The 24,985-nt window shown below is 40.4% G+C and overlaps 1 protein-coding gene across 1 annotated transcript; it reads right to left on the minus strand.

Moving 5' to 3' along the window:
• Nucleotides 1-7,761: 7,761 nt before the first annotated feature.
• LOC146624666 (E3 ubiquitin-protein ligase CBL-like) lies at nt 7,762-24,360 on the minus strand. The gene is made up of 15 exons (XM_085364051.1): nt 23,818-24,360; nt 21,901-22,148; nt 19,981-20,127; nt 16,686-16,842; nt 16,202-16,323; nt 15,949-16,086; nt 15,419-15,506; nt 15,134-15,265; nt 13,471-13,680; nt 13,073-13,189; nt 11,957-12,240; nt 11,495-11,662; nt 9,772-9,875; nt 9,421-9,603; nt 7,762-8,318 (listed from the first exon to the last, which is right to left on the minus strand). The coding sequence occupies exons 1-15, from the start codon at nt 23,959-23,961 to the stop codon at nt 7,975-7,977; spliced, it is 2,586 nt and encodes an 861-aa protein (XP_085220177.1). The 5' UTR covers nt 23,962-24,360; the 3' UTR covers nt 7,762-7,974.
• Nucleotides 24,361-24,985: the final 625 nt, after the last annotated feature.

Below are 24,985 nucleotides of genomic sequence, written 5' to 3' on the forward strand. Positions count from 1 at the left end.
ACTATTACTGAAGGTGAAAAGGTCAAAGGTTAGAGATCTGCTGTGCCTATGTTTTTGAGAATACATCATACACTGAATTTGTTTGTTTGCTGTTTGCTTTGTGTTTCCACTGAGAGCTAGTTGCCTGAAAAGGCGTCCCAGTGTTTTTGCATGTGTGAGTCCAGACAACACACATGCTGCAGATACTGTTTTCCAGTCTGGCTGCAGGCTCTGCGCTTTTTTCCCCCCTCAGGCAGCCACACTTTTTGTTTTTGTAGACTTTGAGAAATTATATGCGAAGACCTGAGATTTGAACATTTAGTTTTCTGGTCAGCATTGTGCCAGACTGATTAAAATAATCTTGGCTTGGCATTACCATTAAACTATCACAAACCTTCAACAAAAATAAATTGCAGACATTAAGATTTCTGTTATGGACTGCCAAACTAAAGCAAGTGCTTTTTTTTCAAACCTTGAAATATCAGTCTACAGTTTGTCATTTTGGAGGAGAACGGCTTGAACAATCTTCAGCAAACCCAGAAGTCTGAAAACTAAACATTACTGATTTTCTGAACATATTTGGAAGACTCTTCTCACAGTGTTTAAAAAACAATATCCAGAAATGATGAGCTGCTTCTCCTCGACTCATTTGTACAATGTAAACAAGAGTTTATGCCTCCATTCTTCTGTACACAGCAACACGTTGATTTGTTTCTTGAAAAATATCTTCAAAGCTTTTTGAAACACCTTCAACGATTTATATTTCAGTAAGTGCTCAACTCTGTTACTCCCATGTAATTATAGTACATGAGGCAGAAACTGTGGCTAACCTTAAACACTCTGTACAAATGCAGTCCGGCTGCCTGATGAGGGAAAAGAGGCAAAAATATTGGTGCGCTCCTTTTTTTGGCCCAGTGTTGTGAATATTGCTCACTGTGTACATCATTGTGAAAAAGATACACTTTGTTGCTGAGAGCGCTACATTGCCCCGATGACTTGCAACATTAACAAAGTAGTGATGTGTTTTCTGTTATCTGCTTTTGGTTTGTGTCTTTTTTTTGTACCACTGAGCTGAAGTTGGAAGAAATATCCAGGTACAGGTTGTCCTCAGGCAATAACTGTCATTATGGTTTAGAAAAGCTGCACGAAGCCATAACGCCGACAGTGTCCTGTGTGCAGTGAAACATTTCTGATTCTGTTTTGTTGCTCTGGATTTTTTTCACTGGTGGGGAAAAAAATGTTGTGTTCTTTCTTTTTCTCTACGTGTGTAAATTGAGTACTGTACATGTGATTCTTTGAGCTTGCATTTTTTTATATTTTTCGCAAGAAAATAAAGCCAAATAAAGTTTCATTTAAAGTTTTCATTTAAAGTGTTATTACTTTTGCAGAGGTATAAGGGAGCTCTGAAGTGAGAGCCCAGAGGCTAAATATGAACCCCAGCAAATGTGAGCTCAGTGTGTTAGCTCTGCACAGTCCCACAGTGAGAAGACAGGAAGGAGTGCAGCCTCCAAACCGCTGTCAGCACGAACTGGAAGTGACTCCAACAGTAGCTCAGATTTCCAGCTGGAGTCTGGAAGGAGGCAGGTCAGGAAACAAAGCTCACATCTGCAATGAATTCAGGCAGCGTTAGCTCATGTAGCTGCGAATCAAATCAGCCATTCTCTCTTCATTTAGTGTAAAGCCTCCAAAGGAGGCGCTGCCACCATGATTACGACTCGGTACTTTGGCTTTGTCTTGCATTTTTGCTGCTTGGATGGATTGCTGCCTGTGACGGGTTTTTTTGAGGGAAAAGCGCAAAAGTACATCATATTTTCTACACTGAAAGTTTGTGCTTTAAGCATTTAGTGTTTATTTAACAGTGGGGGAACAACACATAGGAACCCAGTGAGCTGGTTTGTTTCAGAGGTTCTTAATAGGTTTGATGTCTGAGTGTAAATTCAGAACCCAAATCAGAAATAAATTGTGTGTGATTGGGTGCCTCACAGGAAAAATGCACACTGAACATTTTAAGCACAGTGTTAGTTCAGGCTGTGATGGCTCAGCAGACACCCTTTTACACATCCAATAGGCATCTCTCACACAGATTGCAGTATTTAACCTGCTCAAAGCAAGCTACTTTGCAACCCACATCAGCTCCTCTGTTTCTCAAATACAGTTGAAGATTTAAAACAAACACCTTTTGTCAATCTTAGCCATACTTACGTGATGGCAGAAGATTTATCATGCAATTTTTTCCCCCCATTTATCCCAGAGTTATCCCCGCAGTGTACAACGTTGACAGGTCAACAACAGAGATAAAGCTATTTGCACATGAGCAATGTAGAATCACTACTTAACATAACCCACTAAGTGGATATCTTTAGGAAACTAGAGTACTCAGAACCCCTGGAGACATGAGGAGAACCTGCAAACTCCATGCAGAATGGCCCTGGCCAGATGGTGGATTTAAACCACCCCATGAAGTACAAAAGAAACTGAATGAATGAAATGTGCAGCCGTTGTCATGCATACCTTTATACACATGTAGGCTGCTGGGTATAATGTTACAGGAACGTTTTCTAATGCAAAAAACTGACAAAGCCATATTATAACTTTGTCTAGATAATAAGCAGGAGGCAGGTGTTACTCATGGAAAAAGACTTAAAAATGTTATTTAAGATAAATCTCAGAACCTCGACGAGTAAAACCAAAACTGTCTGCATGCAGAAACAGTGGAACTTGTGTTTAAACATGTGAGAACCTAACTTTTAAAACATGTATTCACCTCCAGTGTCCCATAACTGTAACATAATTCATAGCACAGTGGTCGCAGCTCACCTTTAGATTAATAAGTTGCCTGCAGTGACTCTACAGTCGCCTTCAACTCTGCTGAACCCTTTTTGATCTTTTAATTTGTCGAGTACACTCTCATTAACCTCGCTTCAGGCAGAATTGTTCAGTAATTGAGTCTGATAAAAGCAGACAAACCAAGTTCTCTAGCAGTAAACAAAGGAGAAATAGCAGCTCCTCCTGGAGTTTGTGGAGAACGTTGGCTTTACTTTCAGCATGTAGCCAGAAACACAACCGCTAATGAATGCAGAATAATGCAGCAGTAAATGTTTGGAGACCCACTACGTTTACAAATGTGATGCACTGCAGATGACAGTCTTGCAGCGTACTGTGTCAAGTCTTAAAATTGTTATTGCAGGATCGTTTCATTAGCGTGTCCCATAAAGTTTGATAAATGCAAATAACCTGATGCTCAAACACATTAATAGAGAATCTGTTTGCTTATGTTTAGTGACAAACCACACAGATCAAATGTTAAAGAAAATACAGTTTAATTAAAAATCTTAATGGCTTAGGCATGAAAACATTGTAACACAATGAATGCCGAGGATATTAAAAACACAATAAATAAAATATCTACATAGACAATAATAAAGCAATGAAGACAGTTTTTTTAGTAGGCAAGTTCCTGTTGAGAAGGCTAGTTAACATGAATAAAGCGCACGCACACACTCCTTGTTAATCAGCGGATCAGAACCAACACACCGGCCGAGGTTACCGGCGACACTGAGAGAAAGCGTGTGAGACGGAGGAGCCTCTGGCAGTGATTCAGCAGGACAATGAGCCTTGAGTGCGTCATCACACATCAGGACTACAACAGTCCTGGAGTTAGTGCCATTTAGTTGGTTGCCTTGATACAAAACGCCAAGACTGAGTGAAAACAAAGCTGAGGGGACTGAAGACACATTCGTGGTCTCTGTTCTGGGGCAACTCGAGGAAGATGAGGAGGAGGAGCAGCGCACGCACACGTTTTAAGATTCTTTTGGTTTGGGGAGATTAAAGCTGCAACATTTCTGCGGCATCAGACAGCCAGAAAACAGCAGGACAACTCCAGGGTATTCTGGGTTCTTAACAGGATTTACTGGGTTTTTTTTCTGGGGGGCGATCGTGGCTCAAGAGTTGGGAGTTCGTCTTGTGATCGGAAGGTTGCCGGTTCGAGCCCTGGCTTGGACAGTCTCGGTCGTTGTGTCCTTGGGCAAGACACTTCACCCGTTGCCTACTGGTGGTGGTCAGAGGGCCCGGTGGCGCCAGTGTCCGGCAGCCTCGCCTCTGTCAGTGCGCCCCAGGGTGGCTGTGGCTACAATGTAGCTTGCCATCACCAGTGTGTGAATGTGTGTGTGAATGGGTGGATGACTGGATATGTAAAGCGCTTTGGGGTCCTTAGGGACTAGTAAGGCGCTATATAAATACAGGCCATTTACCATTTACCATTCTCCCCCTTAGCATCAGATTTAGAAATTTAGTAACATTTCTTTTCATTTAGTTCCGTTTGAAGTATTAGGTTTTTGCACTGTCTCCAAATCCAGCAGCACATTTATTGGGGGTGGGAGATCCTAGTGTCTGATAATTACGAGAAACATTTTTCAGATAAAGTTCATGTTTAATATAAGTCAATCACCCTTTGCCCTTTCACCCAAATCAGGGTTAAAGTTTGTTATTTTGACTTTAAAAAGTGGAGCTCTCTCTATTCTGAAACACTTTTAAGTCAGTTAAAATTTTTTAATCTAAAAAGGTAAATTTGCATAAACTGTAGTTCTGATATAGTGTTACCATGGTGAAATCAAGAGAGCGCTTGACCTGAAAACAATCTGCAGTAGTTTCCAACACATTTAAATGGTGAATGTGGAGGGGTTATTTTGGCTTGCCTGCTGGCATGTGCAAGTTGTGATGGACAGAAGGCACGTTTACTGTACATGTCGCTGCGGAGGAATGAAAAGGTGACCAGCTGACAGTGAGCTTCCTTTCACTGTCAGGCTCATTTGATTAAACTGGGTTCTTGTCATCTACCTTTAGGACTTGTAAGAACAACAACAAAAATCAGCCTATGGTTTAAATAATATTCATGCAGAAAAACATAAATGTTCCAGATGTTGCAACTCTTTTTGTGTTGTGTTTGGATTCAGATCAGATCACTGTTCTCCTTTAATGTCTTTAATCTGAATCTTTCTTTAGTTTCTTAAGTAGACAAACCAACAGCCCTCATGCAGGTATGACGCTGAATACCACCGATGGGCTCATCTCAGACGCTATAGGTGTGGTGATGCCTGGAAGTGGCAGCTGCTGAATTTTTTGGTCCATTGACAAGAAAATATAACCTGAGAGAAATCCAAACCTTTAAAGGGCTTTTTACGTGTCAATTTGGATATTTTATTGGCGCGTTAAGGACCTAAGGTCTCTGTGCACTGAAAAGCAGCAGTTCATAAAAGTATGTATGGGAAGAGTGTTGATCTCACCAGATGTTTACTTCTTAGCAGCTTTTAAAGAGGAGAAAAGGGGAGTAAAACTACACAGTAGCGTACATGAATCAGCGAAGCTGCACATGGTCACAGCAGGAATTTGGAGAAAGTCCCGTATCGTCAACTCAGACATTTTACAGGAAAGCTAGTATTTGTAATGGATTGCAACACTACAAGTATTACAATCTAAGTTCATCCTTAGTGGTGGTACCAGAGTTTTGGTGTGATGAAGAGCACGCATGCTTGAAATTTTACGCGAAGAAGTTAACGTGTTAGTAAAATTGGAGCAGATTGTTGATTTCTTTGTTTTTTGTACCAAAGTTAAAATAGAAGTCAGAGTCTACGAGTCCCTGTTCAAAGGTTTTGTGACAATTTCAAGCCAATTTATTCTGGGCATTTATTCCCGACCCATATAGGATAAAACAAAACTGATATTTAGTGATTTAAAAATCTGATATCAACAGTTTGTTTTTCTTTCAGCAGCCGAAATAAACAAATTTGTTATGCATAGTCTATACACACACAAATACAGACAATACATGTCATGGATCACTCGTTTACTCTCTCACTCTGCTCAGAACATTCCTGTTGCCAACAGGGAAGTTACAGAGTGCCCTCTGGTGGAAAACTACGAAACATCACGGATAAATCTTTGAAGGATGTTTCGCTCATCTAGTCTTTTCTTTTTAATTTCCATTTAGTAGCAGTTATATAGTACCAAGAGTGAAATATATCTGCAAATAGCTCAAATCAGCCCCCCAAAAATTGGCTTTCTAAGTTTGAAACTAGTGATCAGGAGCGTGTTTAGTGTTACCACTTGCGCATCTAGAAGCTGGCTATACAACACGTTTATCAGACCACCATCCAATGTAAGGTTTGTGCCCCAGCTGCTCTAAATGAACAGTGTTAGTATTTACCGAAATCATCTCCATACCAGTTAATCCACCAGTATAAACAAGCTATTTGATTGAAATTTTATTTTTAATGCTTGAATATAATTATTTTTGTTGTCCATTAATTTGGTTTAAATACAATTTTTTTTTTTTTAAATTAAGATGCCACATACTTATTTTCTTGCATTCTTGCACAGAAAGTTTTTACTGGCTCACTGCTATGCCTGAAAAACATGAATTCTGTTCATTATTAACATTATAACTAATAATACAATTTTGTTTTAAAAAGTTTTTACAAATTTCTAAAACATGTTTTAGAAATTTGTTGGCATTTGTGACAGCTGTAATGTGTTGTAAATTGCTTTGACGGATTAATACAATCCTGAGATTTTTGTTGCCTTTCCCCAACATTCCTCCCATGAAGAGTTTTATGAACTGCAGAGTGACTGAAATCCACAAAATGGTCATACAGGACTGTGGACAGATGGAATTACCGCAGCTACATTCGAGTCATATCCAGAATTTAAAGTTAGAGGACGTAAACGAGCTCATCGAAGAATCAGAAAACAGATTTTAATATCTTAACTATGGTAGCTGTATGTAAATATGCTGCAGGAAACCTAAAAATATAAAGAAAATCCACTCTATGGAATGTCTGTGAGGATGGAGGAAGCGTGTCCTTTAGCATCTGCTCGTTACATATAACCTGGCTTATTACTGAGTACCTGAGTCCACGTGACTTCACCCCACTTTCAGTTTTTTGTTTTTTGCTTTAGGCTTTAGAGTTTGATGTGATTTCCCAGTGAACTGAGTGAAGCTGTTCTAAGAGCTTCTTTCGGTTATTAACTAAGAAACTACGAGCGTAGAGAGAAGCTTTGCAACTAAATAAACCAGCCTTCAGTGTCGGGCCACCTCTAGCGGTGGCAGGAAACGATGGAATTAAAAAGAACTCAAACTCAGCCATTGTTAGTACTACGCACACCACAACACATTATGAGAGTACTTAAACATTAAATTTGTTATTTCATCATAGAACTATCACCGAACCTGGAGCTGACAGACGGCAACTGAATTGTGTTCACCTTGTCAGATACCATCGAAAACGGAGCGAGCCACAGCGACGCGTACGACATCGAAGCCCTGCAATACTGCACCGCGACTACACGTTCACATTCATCAGCACGAGCACGACTGCCACACAGTTAATCACCAGTTTCAGACCGTATCGCTACATATTCGTACGCCACGATTTGCAAAGAAGCCAGTAAAAGCACCAGACCGAGCGGCTGCAGGCAGTGGGACGCCCAGTCGGACACGACTATGTGCGGGGTACCTTCGCTGAACAAAGTCTGCACGGCTTTAACACTTAGCTTAATGAGCGCGTGCACGCAGACTGAGGGGAGACACTGCCGCAGCATTTAACTAACTCAGCGAATCACAGCAGGGTCACAGCAAGCCCATTTTAAAGGCTCCGATTCTCCATTTATGCTGTGTTCAGGTCATATCGGACTTACAGTTGACCTCTCACCTTTAAGGCCAAAACCCTCAATCTCCAAATGAATATTACAAGTAAAAGAGATTCTGAGACTGTAATTTCAGCCGCTTGACATTGTCTTTAACAATAGTCCCCCCACCCCACCCCACGTTGCTGTTTTCCCACTACAAATGACTTTGGATGAGATATAACATGAACGCAGCATCATCCCTCAGAGTAAAGCCTTCTGAAAGTACTTGTGGCCCTGCAGGAAAGTGCTTGGTAAATGATAATGGCACAGAGTGGAGAGAGATGAGACAGAGGATGAGCCTGCGCAAAGTGACTATGTGGCGATGTGCGCTGTGGAAGGGATGGAGACAAACTCGCGCAGGATGTTCTTGGCCGTCTCGAGGTTGTTCTGAGCGATCATCAGGGCCTTCTGGATGTCCTGGATGGAGTAGCCTTGGGATATGAGGCATTCAATCTCCCCGTTTAGGGCCAAGCTTCCAGGACCTGAAGGAGGAATAGTCGGAGGTGGAACAGGGGAGGCAGATGAGGAGGGGCCAGGGAGGTCTGGCGGCGGCGGAGGTGGCTCGCGGTTTAACGGACGAGGCCGTCGGTCAGAGTTGGCTCGCCGCGGGAGAGGTTTTGGGGGACGTTCGGGGTCGCCGCCTGCTACAAACATACCTGAAACAAATGAGAGAAAATGAAAGAAAAATAAGAAACGTGATGAGTCAAATACAAAATAAACACGTCAAATACACATTTACATTGACACATGAGCACTGATGAGTAGATGATTTGTGGGAAAAATAATTTAATATTTGCCTTTATAACCAGACATTTGCTAACCTGAAACATCTGAGAAACAGAAACATTTAAGAAGTCCTTAAAAACTGTTAAAAGTATCCGCACTCTGAAAAAACTAAAACACTGGATAAATCATCTGTAACAGTCTGTGAAAGGCAAAGAAACAGCATGTGCCACAGAAATAAAACTTGCAGGAAAAAAGGCCTTTAGGTTATCACTGACATTAAAGTTCTGGCTTCAAAATAACTGTTACCAAGCAAACTGCCAAGCAGTGACACTTGCTCCTAGAATGAATGTGGCTTCCTAACAGAAGGCTGATTGGTCCAAACTACCTGTAGTTCATCTAGAAGCACATAGCTTCAAGCCTGGCACGATGGATTCTGTTGCAACTTTGACCTCATGAATCGCCTGAGCAGTTTCACAAGCTGGCCTGACATGCAGCACTATGTGTTAGAGTATCTATGAAAGCAATTTCCATCACTGACTTCAGTGTGGTTAAAGCAGTAATTTGCTGAAGCCAAAGTTAAACAAGAAGTTTCAAGTTACATTCATGTAGCCTAATTACTTCTCAAATTAATATTCATTTGTCCACCACTACAGAGTCTAACTAAAACTACTTTTCTGTTTGGACTTTTTGATTTTTCTTTAATTGTGATTAGCTTCAATGCCAAAAAAATTGTTTGGCACTTTTTGTTTTATTTCCAGCCTGAGGAAAAATGCTCAATAAAACAACATTAATAGCGTGGACAACAGAGAACTGGATGTCACCAGTTTGTTCGTGCATCATCTTGAAGCCCCAAGCTGAGCATACTGGTGATCACTATTAAAATATAAATCACGCTGTGTTCAGTACGACGTAACTAATGACCACAACTCCCTTTTTGAAACCAGAAATTTCGCCACCTGCTGATCATTAGAAATTAAAAAAGGGGGGAGAAAAAAAACAAAACAACAAAAAAAAAAAAAAACCCACACATACTGGGATCTACTGCAGAGTCTATGTTGAGATTACTGAAGGCTGAAGAAGGGCCGCCGATATCTGACAGGGCTCTTCTGGCGGGGGCAGGAGGGACCACTGGTCTGGGAAAGTCATACTCGTAAACATCCTCCACACTGGCCTCCTCCTTTTTGTCCGGCGGAACAGCTGAATGCTGAGGAAGGTCTTGGAGGGGGAAAAAAATGTAAATAAAAATGAGGTTTTACACTGATATTCTTAATTCTGTGATGTCAGTTTATCCACTACTACTAGAACAAATAGTCCGATTACTGTTAGTAATCCACAATGATCAAGCACTTCCCATACACTGAAGTGAGAAACTGAGAACGTTACCCAGCTCAGAGTTCTGTGTCGTCTCCGACGAGCCAGCCTGGGCCTGGATGTTACACATGGATTCGTAAACCTGGGGGTCCTCAGAGTCACTGTCCCCCACCTCACTGCAGGCACACAGCGAGACGGAGAGAGATAGAGGAATCATTTAAAGGGGAACAAACTGTGCTTATTTTCATTTAAAGAATCTTATTCTTGGACTCAAATAGTTTTCCATGATTTTAAATAAATAAATAAATAAATAAATAATGCCATTTATACTTTCAGGCCACCGTCCCCTTAAGGTCAGTTTTCTTCTGATAGGATGCCCCTTGCAAACAGCAGGTTTGAACTGTAGGTGGTTGGGGACAGAGCGGTGTGCCTGGAAAGTCTGCATCCTGAGCCCCTTACACTTAACTCATAATCTGAAATTTTGTCTAGTTACCATGGTAACACTACATGACCAAAATAAACAAAAAGAAAGGAAAAAGTATTAGAAGCAGATTTTGAAAAGGGCCATTGTTGGCGATCCTTTATGCCTGACTCTTACACAAACTAATCCTCACAGAGAAAGTAATATTCTCAATGACTGAATCTACACTTTGTAAGCTAAATCACCAAACCTCTGATCAAAAACTCATCATTTCAGTGTGCTAACATCACAAATAGACCGCTAAACATCTAGCTCTACTTCAAACAAAAATCCACCAATCACACAGAGGTATGAATGCTTCCAAATATTACACATTTTAAGCCTAATTAGTCGTGCATGGACCCAGTGAAGGCATCTTTGTAGGCTCACACCACAACTTTCAGCTCTCGAGTTTTAAAATTTAAGCAGATTTCCTATCCATTCGAATTCCCTACATTTTAGACACTTTCATCATTTTAATCAAAGAGACAAGCTGAGATGCAGCTGCCGTCATCTTCAAGCAATGCCCTTTAAATTATTTAAGGAGGTGAAAAACAGCAAGTAAGTGAACGAGAGTTCTGTCTAAGGAATGGGAACCTCGAGAGCACCCTGCTGGACAAAATACACAGCTTCAGATTTGAGGGTTGCATTACTGTGTGTCAGACTATCCCTTTAACTTGTTTATAGACCAACTTCCTCACTTTTCACTCTACGAACTGTTTGAAATTCACTTGTAACCTTTCCCAGCGAGATTTTTCTCTGCAATTCACTATACAATTACATAACCACACACATAAGCACATTTTATTACCTGCCGGAAGGTCTGAGCATGTTTGTTGATCTGCTGGTATTTCCAACAACCCAACATCTATATTTTTCCCTTAAAGACAGCGCCATATAGTCCTGTTCCAAAAGACAGCACACCCTGGAGCTTCAAGTCATCTGACCTGATCTGGTGTAAAGTTCTTCCTTTTACACTATACATACTCCATTAATAAGATGACAGTGGGACCAATTGTGTCATTTTTATGCTCCCTTTGGGTCTGATTTTCTTTCACTTGTAGTCTAAATCCAGTGTTGTCTATTTTTTTCCTTACACTGTGATACTTTCAATGCTGTTAAGCTGTGTTCTTCTTCTGGTCATTGATTATGTTTGGCCTTTAAAAACTGAGTCAGAATACTAAAACTAATCCAGAAACCTAAAAATATGGGAAATAAATAGCCCACATGTTAAGTGTCAATACGTTCCAGCTGCGGAGAAGCCTTTAGAGGTCATTTTCCTGAAAAACATTCTTCTAATAGAAGCAACTTCATCCCCCTTGCTGTTCCGTTTACCTGATGTCATTGTGGTTGTTTCCCTGGGTTGGTGGTGGGGGCACCAAGGAGCCTGTTATTACCCACGGGGCACCGGAAGCTGGAAGGGATGTGGGACTCATGTACTCATTATCTTCACCGTCTGACGACAGCTTCTCCCCGCTGGACACCGCTGACCCTGGCAACGACCTGAGCAAAGGTAGACATCACAGAGCGTGTTTTTTCTCATCAGTCGTAAATGACAAATTTGAGAAATCCTGAAGGAGACACAAAACGCAAACACACTGACAGTTTTTTTTTTTACTAGTTCTAGAAATATATGAAAGGCATCATTTTGATAGATCAGAACACTGATGTGGCTCTACATTACATCACCAAAACAAATGTTAAGAACGCTGCTGGCAAGGTCGAAGAAAGATGGAAAAATATCCATTCGCTCCTCATCAGTTCTTGTCTCGCTACATTATTTCCTGTCTACTACACCTTAGTGCAGCCAGGCAGTACACAGCATTGATCGCCGTCTGCGGTTTGCTCCCCTCTGCGCCGGCTCCGTTGCTCTGAGGGATGGACGACGGGGCCTTCGTTGCAGGGCGTGGCACCATGTAGTTGGCTGCCCAGGCTGGCTGGTCCGGGGTGGAGGGGAGGGGTCTCCTTTGAAGTCTGGATTCCTGGCCGACCAGGGAGGGGCGCTCCGGTGGGGGAGGAGGGGGCAGCTCTCTCAGTGCTGGAGGCAGAGGTAGAGGCTTGTCCCTGTGAGTGGCTACCATCTGGGTCAGAAGACACAGTACAGGATGTTTTTGTTAGAGATGTGAAGACTCAAGTACACACACACACACACACACACACACACACACATCCTATTTTGGTATTAACAATAATTGTGTTAGCAGGGCTGGCAGCACACTGGAGGTTTAATAAAAAGGCGTGACTATTAATCTTTAAGTCACACACAAACAATTGAGCAGTTGTGAATACCAACACTTAGCCAATTCACATAATTTCCAGGAATCTGCAGCCACATTAACACATGATTATTTTTGACTATCAAATGGACATCTGACACACACTGTGGTAACTTCAAGGCTTCTAGGAAATATTGACTAAAATATACTTGGGCTCATTACAGCTTTATCTCACAGGCTCTTTTGATCACAACTAAAACTATAAATGCTCTTTTCTAGAGAAGATATTCATTAGATATTTATATCGTTAGCCATTCATATACATTCATTTATTGATATAAAAAGTGAGTTAAAGCTGGTAATAGGAGGTGGTTAGTTTGTGATATTACTCTGACCTAAATGTACTGCTCTTGTAATGAAGTTTGCGTCCCAGCAGCAGGTGTTGGCCTTAACACTTTGCATATGACTTCCATATGATTAAGCAGTTATTACTTCTGGTTCAACTGTATGTTTGCACAGGGCTCTTCTTATAGGCACTATTCAGAGGGAAAATATTTCAGTGACCGGTAAGTCTTGAATGCACCTTTGGCCAATGCAAGTGTTTTTCTAAAAACTATTTTTCCACCCTTTGAATTCTTTTCCACAGCTAGTCGGTCTCAAAGTCTTTTGTCTTTAGTGCACTCAGGCGTGTACTTACTTTGGCTGTGGCTCCCTGACTCAGTGCACTAAGGGAGGCAGAGGACCTCTGCTGTAAGAGGTCCAGTCGCGGAGGCACCGGAGGCAGCTGAGACACTGGAGATGGAGGGCGCTCCACCTGCACACCCACACATTGATTTACAGATTTTGTAGCAGATGAAGTGCTTGTAATATTCCTCAGCGATATTTACACGATAAGGATCACTCAAATCACCTTTCATTCCTTTTCTGATGCTCTGCTTGAACTTGAGCAGGTCATCTTGACCATATCTATTAGCTAAATTTACTGAGTTGTTGTAGCAATTACCTGATTAATTATGTGCATTAATAAGCAATCGAACAGCTGCGTCTAATAAAGCACCCAGTGAGCGTCTAAATATATGTACGTGCTCGTCTTACTTTGGTGCAGGCCAGCCTGCTCATGACAAGTTGCTGGTCTTCCAGCCGATCATCCTCTTCCTCTTCGTTGCCTGCGGCTTCTGCTCTGCTCGACCCCTGGAAACCAGCAAAGGAAGCCCCACTGGCCTTCGGGTGAAAGGGGTCCACTACAATAGGCTCCGTGCCTTTAATCTCACATCGGCAAAACGGGCAGCCCTGACCCTCCGATTCCTGAAATGCACACACACAGAAAGACACAGCAAGGTTAGGAGGTAAAGGTAAAGGAGCAGACTGAAGCTTTCATCATTTGTAAAAGGCTTTGCTTTGATTTAAACCCAAATTACAGCTGCAAGTCTTTTCAAGAATGAAAGCTGAAGGAGGAAACCATGAAAACTACCACAAAAAGAGTCAACCTGGATAGGATGAATTATAATGTAAATAAAACTGAAGATGTCAAATAAATGTTGTACATCAAAGATCTGCAGAAGGAGCACTTCAACAAAAACCATGTCTAAAGAACTCTGCAGTCATGCTGCGATTAATTAATCTGTTAAATTAGCCCGGAGAGCATTTCTGTCGTGAAAGCAGAGTAGTGAGAACAACACGACTGTGCTTGGGAAGACAACGATTATATTGTTCGTCTGATGTCAACCACAATCAAAATAAATTCCATATAAGGAAGTCTAAAGTCCAAAGTCCATCAAGAATAAACAGCACATCAAATTAATTCACTTAATCACTCACTCATGGCAAACAAGTCCTTTGTGTCACTCTTAGCAAGTCTATGTTCCCAGCCAGTAAAGTCTATTTAATCTTTTATGTTTGAAGAGGAAAAGTTGTTAGTTGTTAGTAACAAGAAGGATTTTATTAAAGGAAGTACAAAAAGAAAGTGCTTCAGCTTCACTGACTGTAAGATCACGTTAATAAAACAATAAAGTTACAGCTACACGTGACCTCGGTGCGTTGGTCCAGTCGTCACCTTGTTGTGTTTTTATCAGCACCCTCGTTAACCTGATCTCACTTTAGATTTATTCTTAGTGCCGATTGGCTGCTGAAGCTTGATGGTTAGTAACTGGAATCTCTGTCCCTCCCCTCTGCCTTTCTGTTGCTACAGGCCTGTTTTTTGATTTTGTTTTTGGTTCTTAGTTAAAAAAGGAAGAAAAAAAGTAGTTTAGGGGTGACGCCTGAAGCAGACAGTCTGGTGTGGTTCGTTTATGGTCTCCTTCCTCTTTTGTTTGTTTGTTTTAGCCGGAGTTCTTTTGCTTCCCTTTGTTTCACACTTTCATTATTAAAACTCAGCCGCACTGTGGGATCTTATGGCTCAAAGAACCGAACGTATAAGTTTGGGGACTGCAACAGTTACACTGAGGAACATGACACGACTCCTCTACTGCAAGAACTACTACTAATAATTTTTTAAAAAAAGAAAAAAGACATTATACTTAAGTTTAAACATGCAGATCAGAGAGTGGAGTAAAACACTTGCAATCTGAAAATGAATCTAAATCAAAGACTTATTATTAATTGACCTATTTAAAAAGGCACCATTGAACACAAAAAACTGAATTTAAAGAAAATTCTACAGCAGGAAAAAGAAGATCCCTGTCAGGATTTATCGAGCTGCTTCAAATCAGTGTAATAAAAGTTTATAGTTTAAATGGAGAGGTGGCAGATAAGGTCATACCTGCCAGGCGGTCAGACACGAGGTGCACATCAGGTGTCTGCACGGCTCGATCTTCACATCCTTGTCGTTCTCTGCACAGATCTTACAAAGCTGGAAAGTAGAGCCCATCTCGCAGTAGAGTTCGTACTGCTCCTACACAGAGAAACGAGGGAAAGAGGGAGACCGTTCAACACCGGCTGCTCATGTTACTCTCATCCTGTAGAGATTTATTCCTAAAAATCTGTCATTTTATGCATCTGTATTTGTTCTCTGCATTAAAAACATGCACGCACATGAGAAACAAACCTGAGTAACTTTGATGTGGTCCTGTGGAGACGGTTCACACAACCCTGTCAGGTCTGGGTTCTGTGCACGGCCATCTGGGAAAAGATAGCTGGAGAACCACGGCGCACAGAAACGCAACCAAGTCACGAAAAAAGGGTCAGTTTCAGATTTTATAAATCAACAGTAAGAAACAACAACCTCGCCATGTTTTTACAATTCATCGAGGCTGCCAAACAATTTCTCATTATAAAATCCTTAAAAAACAACAAAACAGGTCTGTTTCTCTGCAGGATGACACAAACTAGTTAATTATACATCGATTGTGACACCATTTTATCCACACTCTCCAACCTGTTCCTCGTAAGGTTTTTTGTTAAATTTTGAGGAACTACTACAAAGACTCCACCCTCCACACTATTAATTCAGTAACCTAAAGTAACATGTACTCAGTAGGCTGAAAGACAATACCCTCCCCTGACAGCTTGCAGTTTAATAGTGCTATAAATCGACACTAAATACTAGTTCATTGACCCCGATGATATGCGACTCACAATCCCTCTCTGTATCCATCAATGAGTGCTTGGAAGAGTGGTTTGTTATGCGGGATGGTCTGCAGGATGTTCCCATCAGCTGTCACATAGCCAATTGCCCACTGGCCCAGCCGAGTGCAGCTCAGCCTGAAGATATAGCTGTGGGAGAGAGTTATTTCAACCAACAGCTACAAACTCCTGCAACAAAATATTTAATACAGTAGGAATTTCCCCCCAAAAGTATTATAGGATATATCTGATCTGTGAGGCCTACCTGCCAGGTTTGTGGATGAACCTGTGCAGTCGAGCCTTCACCTCATCGTAGGTTAAGAAGGCCATATAACCAGGGTGTGTAACAGCCAGGCTGTTCCAGTTCCTTAGAAGAGATGACCATGGCTGCAAGACACAGATTCACAAATGCAAACATTTTATTTATGTTGTGTACATCGGCTGTTTTGAAGTTGAATTCACAACAAAAATCAGGTATGAGACTATAATGCATATAGGACAGAAGATCTGTTTGCAGCAATAAAATTACAAACACCAACTCTGATCGCTGGCAACACTACAGAAAAACATATGCGAGTGGGTTCAGACCCTGCTGCTGCATTTACACAGGAGAGACTAAGCTGGACTCAAATTTAAACAAATAAACAAATTTAAGCGTCCTCATGTAATTCACCGCCTTTGCACTTTAATAACATTTTAGTAAACTGTGCAGTTTTACAGTGAACTACTCTGAATGCTTTGTGACGTACCTGAAAGAGCCTTGTAAAGATGTCAAACTCGAAGACAGAGATGTAATCGTTACAGGTGAGGTCGATAGTGGATTTGAGCGCCATGGCCTCCAGACCTGAGCTAATAGGGTGAAACTCATGAAGAGCCTGCCGAAATGTCCTCCATGGCACTATAGTCCTGGGTAGAAGGGAGGGAGAGGAAACAAATGTTTGTTGTGGGAACATTGCCTTTCACTATTAGTTAAGACAGAATTTGGGGTTAAACAGAACCTAAAATGTAATAAAATTGCAGATTTGCTAAGCTAACACCTAGCTAACAAGGCAGCAGACCTTTATAAAGACACAACTCTAAATATATACACAGGTGTATTTTTAGTTGACTAAAGGGGACCTGGTATGCTTTTCCTCAAATACACACACTCAACTGTGACTTTATTAGATACGTGTGTTCAACTACTGATTAATACTAATATCTGAGCATGACAGCAACTCAGTGCATTTATGCATGCAGACACATATGTATATGGTTACTAGGGGTGTGGGAAAAAATCGATACTGTGAAGTATCGTGATATTTTGTTTGCTAATAATGTATCGATACAGGGACAGCAGAAATCGATATTTTGTTACAAAAAAAAGTTTTTGTGGAATGGAACAGAGCATGTTGATCCTTTTTCTGAGCAAAAGATTAACTTTTTTTTGGCAGCAAAAAACATGACAGTTTACTTATTTTAATTTAAGACATTTTTTATTTTAATTAAGTTTAAAACTTTTTTATTTAATGTAAAATTATATTTTGTTTTCATTTACTTTCAAATTCTTCAGTTGCTGAAGGGGCTGCATAGTTTTCATAAATTGCATAGTTCAGAATAGCTATAATTGTACCAGATGGTTGCATTCAGTTAAGTTGGACTAGACTGTAATACAAACCGTTCAGTTTGTCAGCAATAAAACTGACTGAAATGAGAGAAAGACTGAGTGTGAGACTTTGATATTAGATAAAATGAATATTGATAAAGTTTACCTTTATGTACAGAATCTGAATATCGCAAAATATTTTAAAAAATTGCAATAATATCATATCGTGCATTAAGTATTGTGATAATATCGTATCGTGGGATGTATGGTGATTCCCACCTCTAATGGTTACCACTGCCTGCTTAAGTTCAAACTGAGCAGAATGTGGGAGAAAGAGCGATTAAAGGACTTTGAATTAGAGATGGCACGATACCACTTTTTTATGTCCGATACCGATACCGATATCATAAATTTGGATATCTGCCGATACCGATATGAATCCGATATAGTGTTTTTTAATCAACAAAACTGTTTTTTTAAAAATATCTTGCTGCATTTTGTATAAGTTCATACTCAAGTTTAAAACAACAACTACACTAAAGCTATTCTGTTATACCTGTATGCAAAAAAAAAAAATTTCATAGTTCAGCAATACTGATCAATCTAATAAACTTAAACCTACACCATCCTCCCTATTCTGGTATTTTAAAGAGTACTTAGCGTAAATATTAAGCAACCTAACTAATAGGGTTCCAACTCCCAGCAACAACAAAAATAAATAAAAAATAGGGAACCACCCCTCACACTCCACCTCATGATGCTTAATCAACGTAATCAACCTTAATTTGATGCAGTGTGAAAAAAAAATGCACAGAAATCAATTATTTTTCAAGAAATATTAAATAGATTCAACATCTTTCTTCAACAAAATTGCAGACTGCACAGATGGTACCTTCTCAAAGGAAAAAGTACTATAGCTTACTAGGGTATATATATTAGACTTAATAGTTACTATATACAGTAATGGACTTCTATTCATTTTACATCAAATTAAAACTTTGGGTGTAAGATTCGGATAATTATTTATTAAAAGCTCGACATTTTAAATGAGAATAAGAAAGAAAAGTATGTCTTTGTGCCCCCTTTTCCCTGTTAATGCCCTATCGGCCCCCCTGGCTAAACTTTGCTAGATCCGCCCCTGCACAGTTACGTCAGCTACGTAGAAAAAGATCCTCGAGTAGAAAGTAATAATAAATAAATTCTAACAACAGCTGATCGAGCTTAAACGTGCTGCTGTTGTTCAGCCGCTGGTTTCCTCTTTCTGGTGCAAAGTGGGCCAAAAACAAACGAGAGACAGACTCGCGACAGAAAAGCTGATCAGCTGATCATTAAGCAGTTTCATGATTGAAGTAGCAGCCGGAGAGCGAGAGGCAGTCGCTTGTTAAGCTTAACGCAGGAATGCTTTACAAACATTCAGAGATGGACTTACACACTTGCTTTACTTCTCTCGGGGATAACTTTGTCGGAGATGAAATGCCGGGTTGCTAGCGAAGCTCCACATGCTATCCAGACCACCGACAGGTCCCGCATGCCACAGCCGCTCTATCACGTGATGCATACTGCTCGACGTGCTAACGTTCTGAGGTGAGTTACGGCGTGTTGCAAGTTTTGTGAGGTGCTTTCGTGATATTTAATGGATCGGATTACATTTTTTATTTTTCTCCGATATCCGATCCAGTAATTTAGGTCAGTATCGGACCGATACCGATACGTAATATCGGATCGGTCCATCTCTACTTTGAATGGGACATGCTTGTTGGTGCTGCTCTGAGCATTTCATAAACTGCTGATCTGCTGTGATTTTCCCCCCACAAACATCTCTAACATCTTTTGATAGCTGCTTTCAGTAAAATAACATATCAGGTGATACAGCTCCAATCAAACTGGTTTTCTAAACATGACAGTAAGTAACATCCAAGCAATAGCATTCAAATGGCCTCCAGAGTCCAATAGGGAAACCTGGGTATGTGGCAGCAACCTTATGATCCTGTCATGTCACTATAGACCAAAATCAGCAAGGAATGTTTCCAGCACCTTGTTGAATCAATGCCACAAAAATGAAGGCATCTCTGAAGCAAGGTGCCCCTAATAAAATGGCTGGGATGCTCACAGTCAAAGGTTCAAATCATGAGGTCATCTTACGTAGCCTTAACTCATGACCCCAAAACCCAGACCTCCCACTGCTATAAATGCTCAGTTTCAGCGCTTTTGTTGTGTTTTTTTTACTTTGCGTATGTATGTTGCCCGTGAATGTGACTATGCTAATATGGTAATCTGACTTCTGTTTAAATCTTTTGTTTGCAAGAGGCAGGAAGCAGTAAGTAAGATAAAACTGCTTGTATCAGCCAGAGATGAACTGGAATCGATGGCCAGCATGACATAAATAAGGATTACTGTGAAATATGAGTCATTCGAGCATCACCCAAGAATAAGAATAAAGAGCTGAAACAAAAACTCACTTGTCCCCGAATGACCTTCTCCAGAATTCAGCAGCATCAGCTTTGGTAATCCTGAAGTTGTCACCCTGAAATAGGCCATTGGGGAAGATGGCTTTTAACTCCGCTAGCATGTGACTGAAGATCAGAGACAGCTTGGTAAGGTTTCGCCTAAGTGAGAGAAAAGGAAGAGAGACAATTAAAGGAAACCGTAGCAACAAGTTAGTTACAGGTATCATCAGCCTAATGTCTTTAGTATTCTATAACGCCATGTTCGGTTTTAAATAAAAAGGGGAAGTTACACTTGCATGCACACAGAAATAGAAGTTTTCAGCAGCCAGACACTTTCGAGTACAAAACAATCAGGCGGAATCAAAGATGGTACCACTCGTCTCGTACATTTCCCTCTCCTCTGGCACATTTTATGGATCTACAGTTAATTTTTTTCCTCTTTCTCAACAAACACAATAGTCAACTGGACATTTTCTTCTTCGCTTTTTTCTTTTTCTGCTGTTGAAACAACTGGTGTTATTTTGTTAAATGCATATAAAGCACTTTCTGTAAAATTACTTGTGGCCGGCTGCACCACCTCCCAGATAAACGAACCCCATTCCTGACAACTCAAGTGTCAAATTTATAAAAATATGTCCACTTAGAGCTGAAATGATGAACATAACTGCAGAAGAAGGGAAGCAATGTTGAAAATTGACATTTACACTTGCGTTTGCTTTACATTTGAAGATAACTGGTTTGAGCAGTCTACACGAAACGCTACTTTTCAGAGGAAGTGAGTCCACCCTCATTGGGGTTGAACATAACCAGTGCGGGTGCATAATCTAGTCCTACTTGTTTTGCTTTTTTAAACAGTAAATCAGTTTAAAAGGAGGCACAAGGTGACACATGACAAAAAACTGAACCAAAAGTCGCAGACGCATACTGAGCACAGCCAGTTGGGCAACGACTTTTTAAAATATATATGTTTATGACATCGTCTGAGCATGACCTCAGCTTTGAAGGTTCAATTAAAAGGCTTTCCGATGACCTATACATGCATTTGCTAATGCCAACACAGCTGTTTGTGTAGAACATCTTACACTTGATAAAAATTCAGTGCGTAAAAGGAAGGATGAACTTTTGCTTAGCAAAGACTTTCTGAGAAGCAGAGGAAGTACACATGATTGCGAAAGTGCAATCACTTCCCTATAAAGTTCACTTTGCTTCATATGGTTTGATTTAATCGCAGCGATGGAAACTTGTAAGAACATTTCGAGAAAAAAGACAAACTTTTTCAATACTTCAAATTAATATTTACAAAAAGATTGCATGTTTAATGTTATAGAGCTTAAATGACATCAGCAATTCCAGTAGTTTTCTAGTCATTTTAAATGCACAGAGTTAGAGATGTGCAAGCATGCCGCTTTTTTTTTTTTAATCTTTTTAATCATCTGATGGAGAAAAAAAAATAGCACACAAAAAATCTCAGTATGAGTTGTATTTCTTGGGTAGTTTAGAAGGTTTTCATTAAGAACCCATTTTTTATTTTGGTTAAAATAAAAATAAAAAAAGTCAGCCAATGCTGACAGCAGACCTTCAGACAAAGGTGGTCCATTAGTGAAGCTTTTATTCTATTTAGGTAACGATCTTTATTAATGTGATCATCAACATCTGTGCTTTCCAACTATTTCATGTCAAAACAGATGCTGTGAAAAAGCTCAGTTCTGTGCTCCATAGGACAGAGACGGTCTCGAATTATCGTACCATCATGAGCTTAAGGGATTATTTTATTGATAGGAAGCCAAGAAAAACAACGATTAGCTCTTTAACTGTGCCATGATTCAGATACTCCCTGCTTCACAGCTTTTGCATCCTGGCTTTCTGCTGGTGCAATATTCCGTTTCCCCCCACAAAGATGAATCGTTTTGACCAGATATAACGTGCGCCTACCTGGGCTGGGAGTTCTCCTCGTACATCCTCTCCTTGGCCTCCTTAAAAAGGCTCATGGTCTGCTTCGTCTTGTTCGTCAAGTTGTCGATGACCACGCGGAAATACTCATTCTCGCCGAGGATCTCTATTTTGCCCTCATACCTGGACAGAATGGTGCGTAAATGCTGGTAGGTATCCGGCAAAAGGTCCAGGATGTAGGGCGGGCTGTTCTTCAACGCCACCTTGGGGTTCTGGCACAGACGTACCACCTGGACAGAGAACGCAACGGCTCAGAGATTTTTTTATTTTTTTTAACTTGCAAACAACGAAAAAACAAAAAACAATAAAACAAACAGGATTAAAACCTTTAGCTGTGGCAATGCGAGATGCTGCAATGTGCATGTTTCACAAAGTTTGTCTAAGTATGGTACTGGAGAAAAGCCTGAGGTCATTTAAATACAGGACTAACCAGTTTAATACTCAGGGCGCTTAAAGAGACCTCACAGATTTCGTGACAGTTTTCCAGCTAGATCATCAGCTATCGCACGCAAGTTTGGATATGGATGTGTCTATAAATTTTAAGCTCATAAAACTGGGTCACGATTTTTGCAATGTGATGTTACTGGACAAAATTGCCATTCTTACAGATGTCATGGTTTGAAGTTTCAGCCAATATTTCCTAATGTTTATGATGATAATGTTCTTGATAAAGTCTTTTCGGTAATCGGAGAATAATGCGGCACAAGCTGTAGATCAAAGTTTGACCAGGAACTGTTTCTTTAATCTGTGACGGACATTTACTACCCGACTAATCACCTGACAACTAAGGTTACTTATCAAATTGCACTCAATTATGCTCCCATACCCACCAAATAACTTCCAATATATTGTGACCATAAACATGAAATGGCTCATAGTACAATAACACGTTGAATACCTAAAATTTGCATCAACTTCACCAGAAACTTAGCTGTCACTATTCATTTAAGTGCATCTTTTCCCCACGTTGCTGTGGACCAACTGTGCATGCAAGTAGGGTTTTGTTTCTTTTTTGCATACATTTGCACACTCACTCTTTATATCAGATCCAGCCCTTCCCCCAAACCCTCGGATTCCTCATTTTGCTACTTTGATGGCAATGTATTCCCACAATACAACTTTACAGCAAGGTAGTAAAAATTTTCAGCACCCAGCCCTGAAGCATACCACCCAGGTGTGAAAGCTTTTGACCTCAAACGTGCCATTTACAAGCACAGGTGTAAATGAGTCTGCACAGAACACTGCACATGCATGCCGTGGTTCACTCTCTATTATCTGATGCACTGTTACTTCCTACATCAGCTCACTTGCATTAATATCTTGTGAGCTCTTGTCTCACCATCTCTCTGCACTTCCCGCTCATCTGATTTAGTTATAGCCAACTGCAAAAGAAAGTAAATAGGCTGCAATGACTATAGAGAACCTTGCTTTGCCCCTGCAACATGTACACCTCTTCTTATCCAATACTAAATATAGGGTGTCCTCTTAGGGATATGAATGTGACCTAATTCAGGAGAAATGACCCCAATTAGACAATCAGACACCACTGTACTCCAGTTTTAGGCTTCAGGTTTAGACTGCTTTAAAGGTTATTGTTTAAAATTTAAGCCAAAGCACCTTCCTGTGTGGATGTCCTGGAGGTTATTCATGTCATGCAAAGGGAATTAGTGATGATTCAATATAACCGCAGTTTCACGCTAAGTGAAGGAGCATATGGAAAAGTTGAGCTAAATCTTTTTTCAATATGTGAGAAAAGAAAATCAGTTAAAGTGGCCTTGCATTTGTCTCTGATGTCGAGTTACAGACAAAAAGAAAAAAAGTCAAGTAAGAAGTTTTTCGTTTACTGTTTCAAACCCCTTTCTTGTAAAGGATTTATTACCGGAAAACCACTGTCAGTACCTTATCCATGAGTTTCCAGCATTTTTCCACCATTTTCTTGTCGACCACTGCGGGCTGGTGAGGCTGGAGAGCTTGCTGGTGAGGCTGAAAGGCGTCCTTCATCAAGCCGATGAGACCGGCGCCCCTTCTCGGATTTCCGGCCATTAATTCGGTCGGTGACCGGGGGTTAGCCCGGGGCTGGGGGTGGGTGGCTGACAACCGAAGATCAGTTCTTGACACGTTTTCAAACAAAACGATCGCTGTCTTCGTGCCCTGCCTGCACTCAACACTGGTAATAATTTGTCATGCAGAGGCTGTCCATGAGCAGAACAAAAAAGGCAGTGTGTACACTGTACGCGATGCAGCTAGCTAACAAGCTACATTTGAAAAGCCACTCAGTTTGATTCCGAGCTCAGGACATGCTCACCGTGTTGCTTAATCTGTCCTCAAAAAGAGACCTACCGCCTCCCGGCGACGGCAAGTCAAATCTCCCCCTGAGAAATCAGCCCGGCTTATTATAAACTCGGGGCGTTAATAAGCCACACAGCGCGATTAACAAACAGGTTGAGAAGCGGATCCAGCCAACAGCAAGCCAGCAGCTAAAGTAAACAAGGATGTCCGGTCGTACCTTCAAAGTAAAAGCACGGTCAACAAACACGCAGAACCTGGGAAAATTAAAACTGGCTTAACGTAAATTACCTGTAATAGAGCCAAATAGCCAAAGTTATAATAATTAACTGAAACTAAACTAAGAACTAAATCTAAATGTAAAAAAAAATTAACTCAAAAAAACAAAACAAAACTAGACTATGAGTCAACTGCTTTAAAAAAATGTTTTTACTGTAATATTCAGTTCACTATGATATATTAATTTTCCCTCAATCTTGCACCCCCCATATGCTTTCCACATAATACTAATTAAAGAGACTGAAACAAAAAAAACTAAACTAAAACTAAACATTTTTAGAAAAATAAAAAGCAAAAACGAAACAAGAAAAAATTGAAAATATAAATCAATTATAACTCTGCTAACAGCTAAAATAGCATTTAAATTAAGCTGCTGTTTCAAGTAAATTGCCATTTATTCAAAATCTTTAAAAAATACTGAGCTTACAAGTGATTTCAAAGGACTCATGAGCTGCAAAAAGAAATCCATAACTTTAACTGCTTTCTTTTAAAAATGTATTGT

This window comes from Diplotaxodon limnothrissa, linkage group LG10, assembly GCF_057381915.1.
Source record: "Diplotaxodon limnothrissa isolate DT_005_m linkage group LG10, D_limnothrissa_male_GT1.1, whole genome shotgun sequence".
Classification (NCBI taxonomy): Eukaryota; Metazoa; Chordata; class Actinopteri; order Cichliformes; family Cichlidae; genus Diplotaxodon; species Diplotaxodon limnothrissa.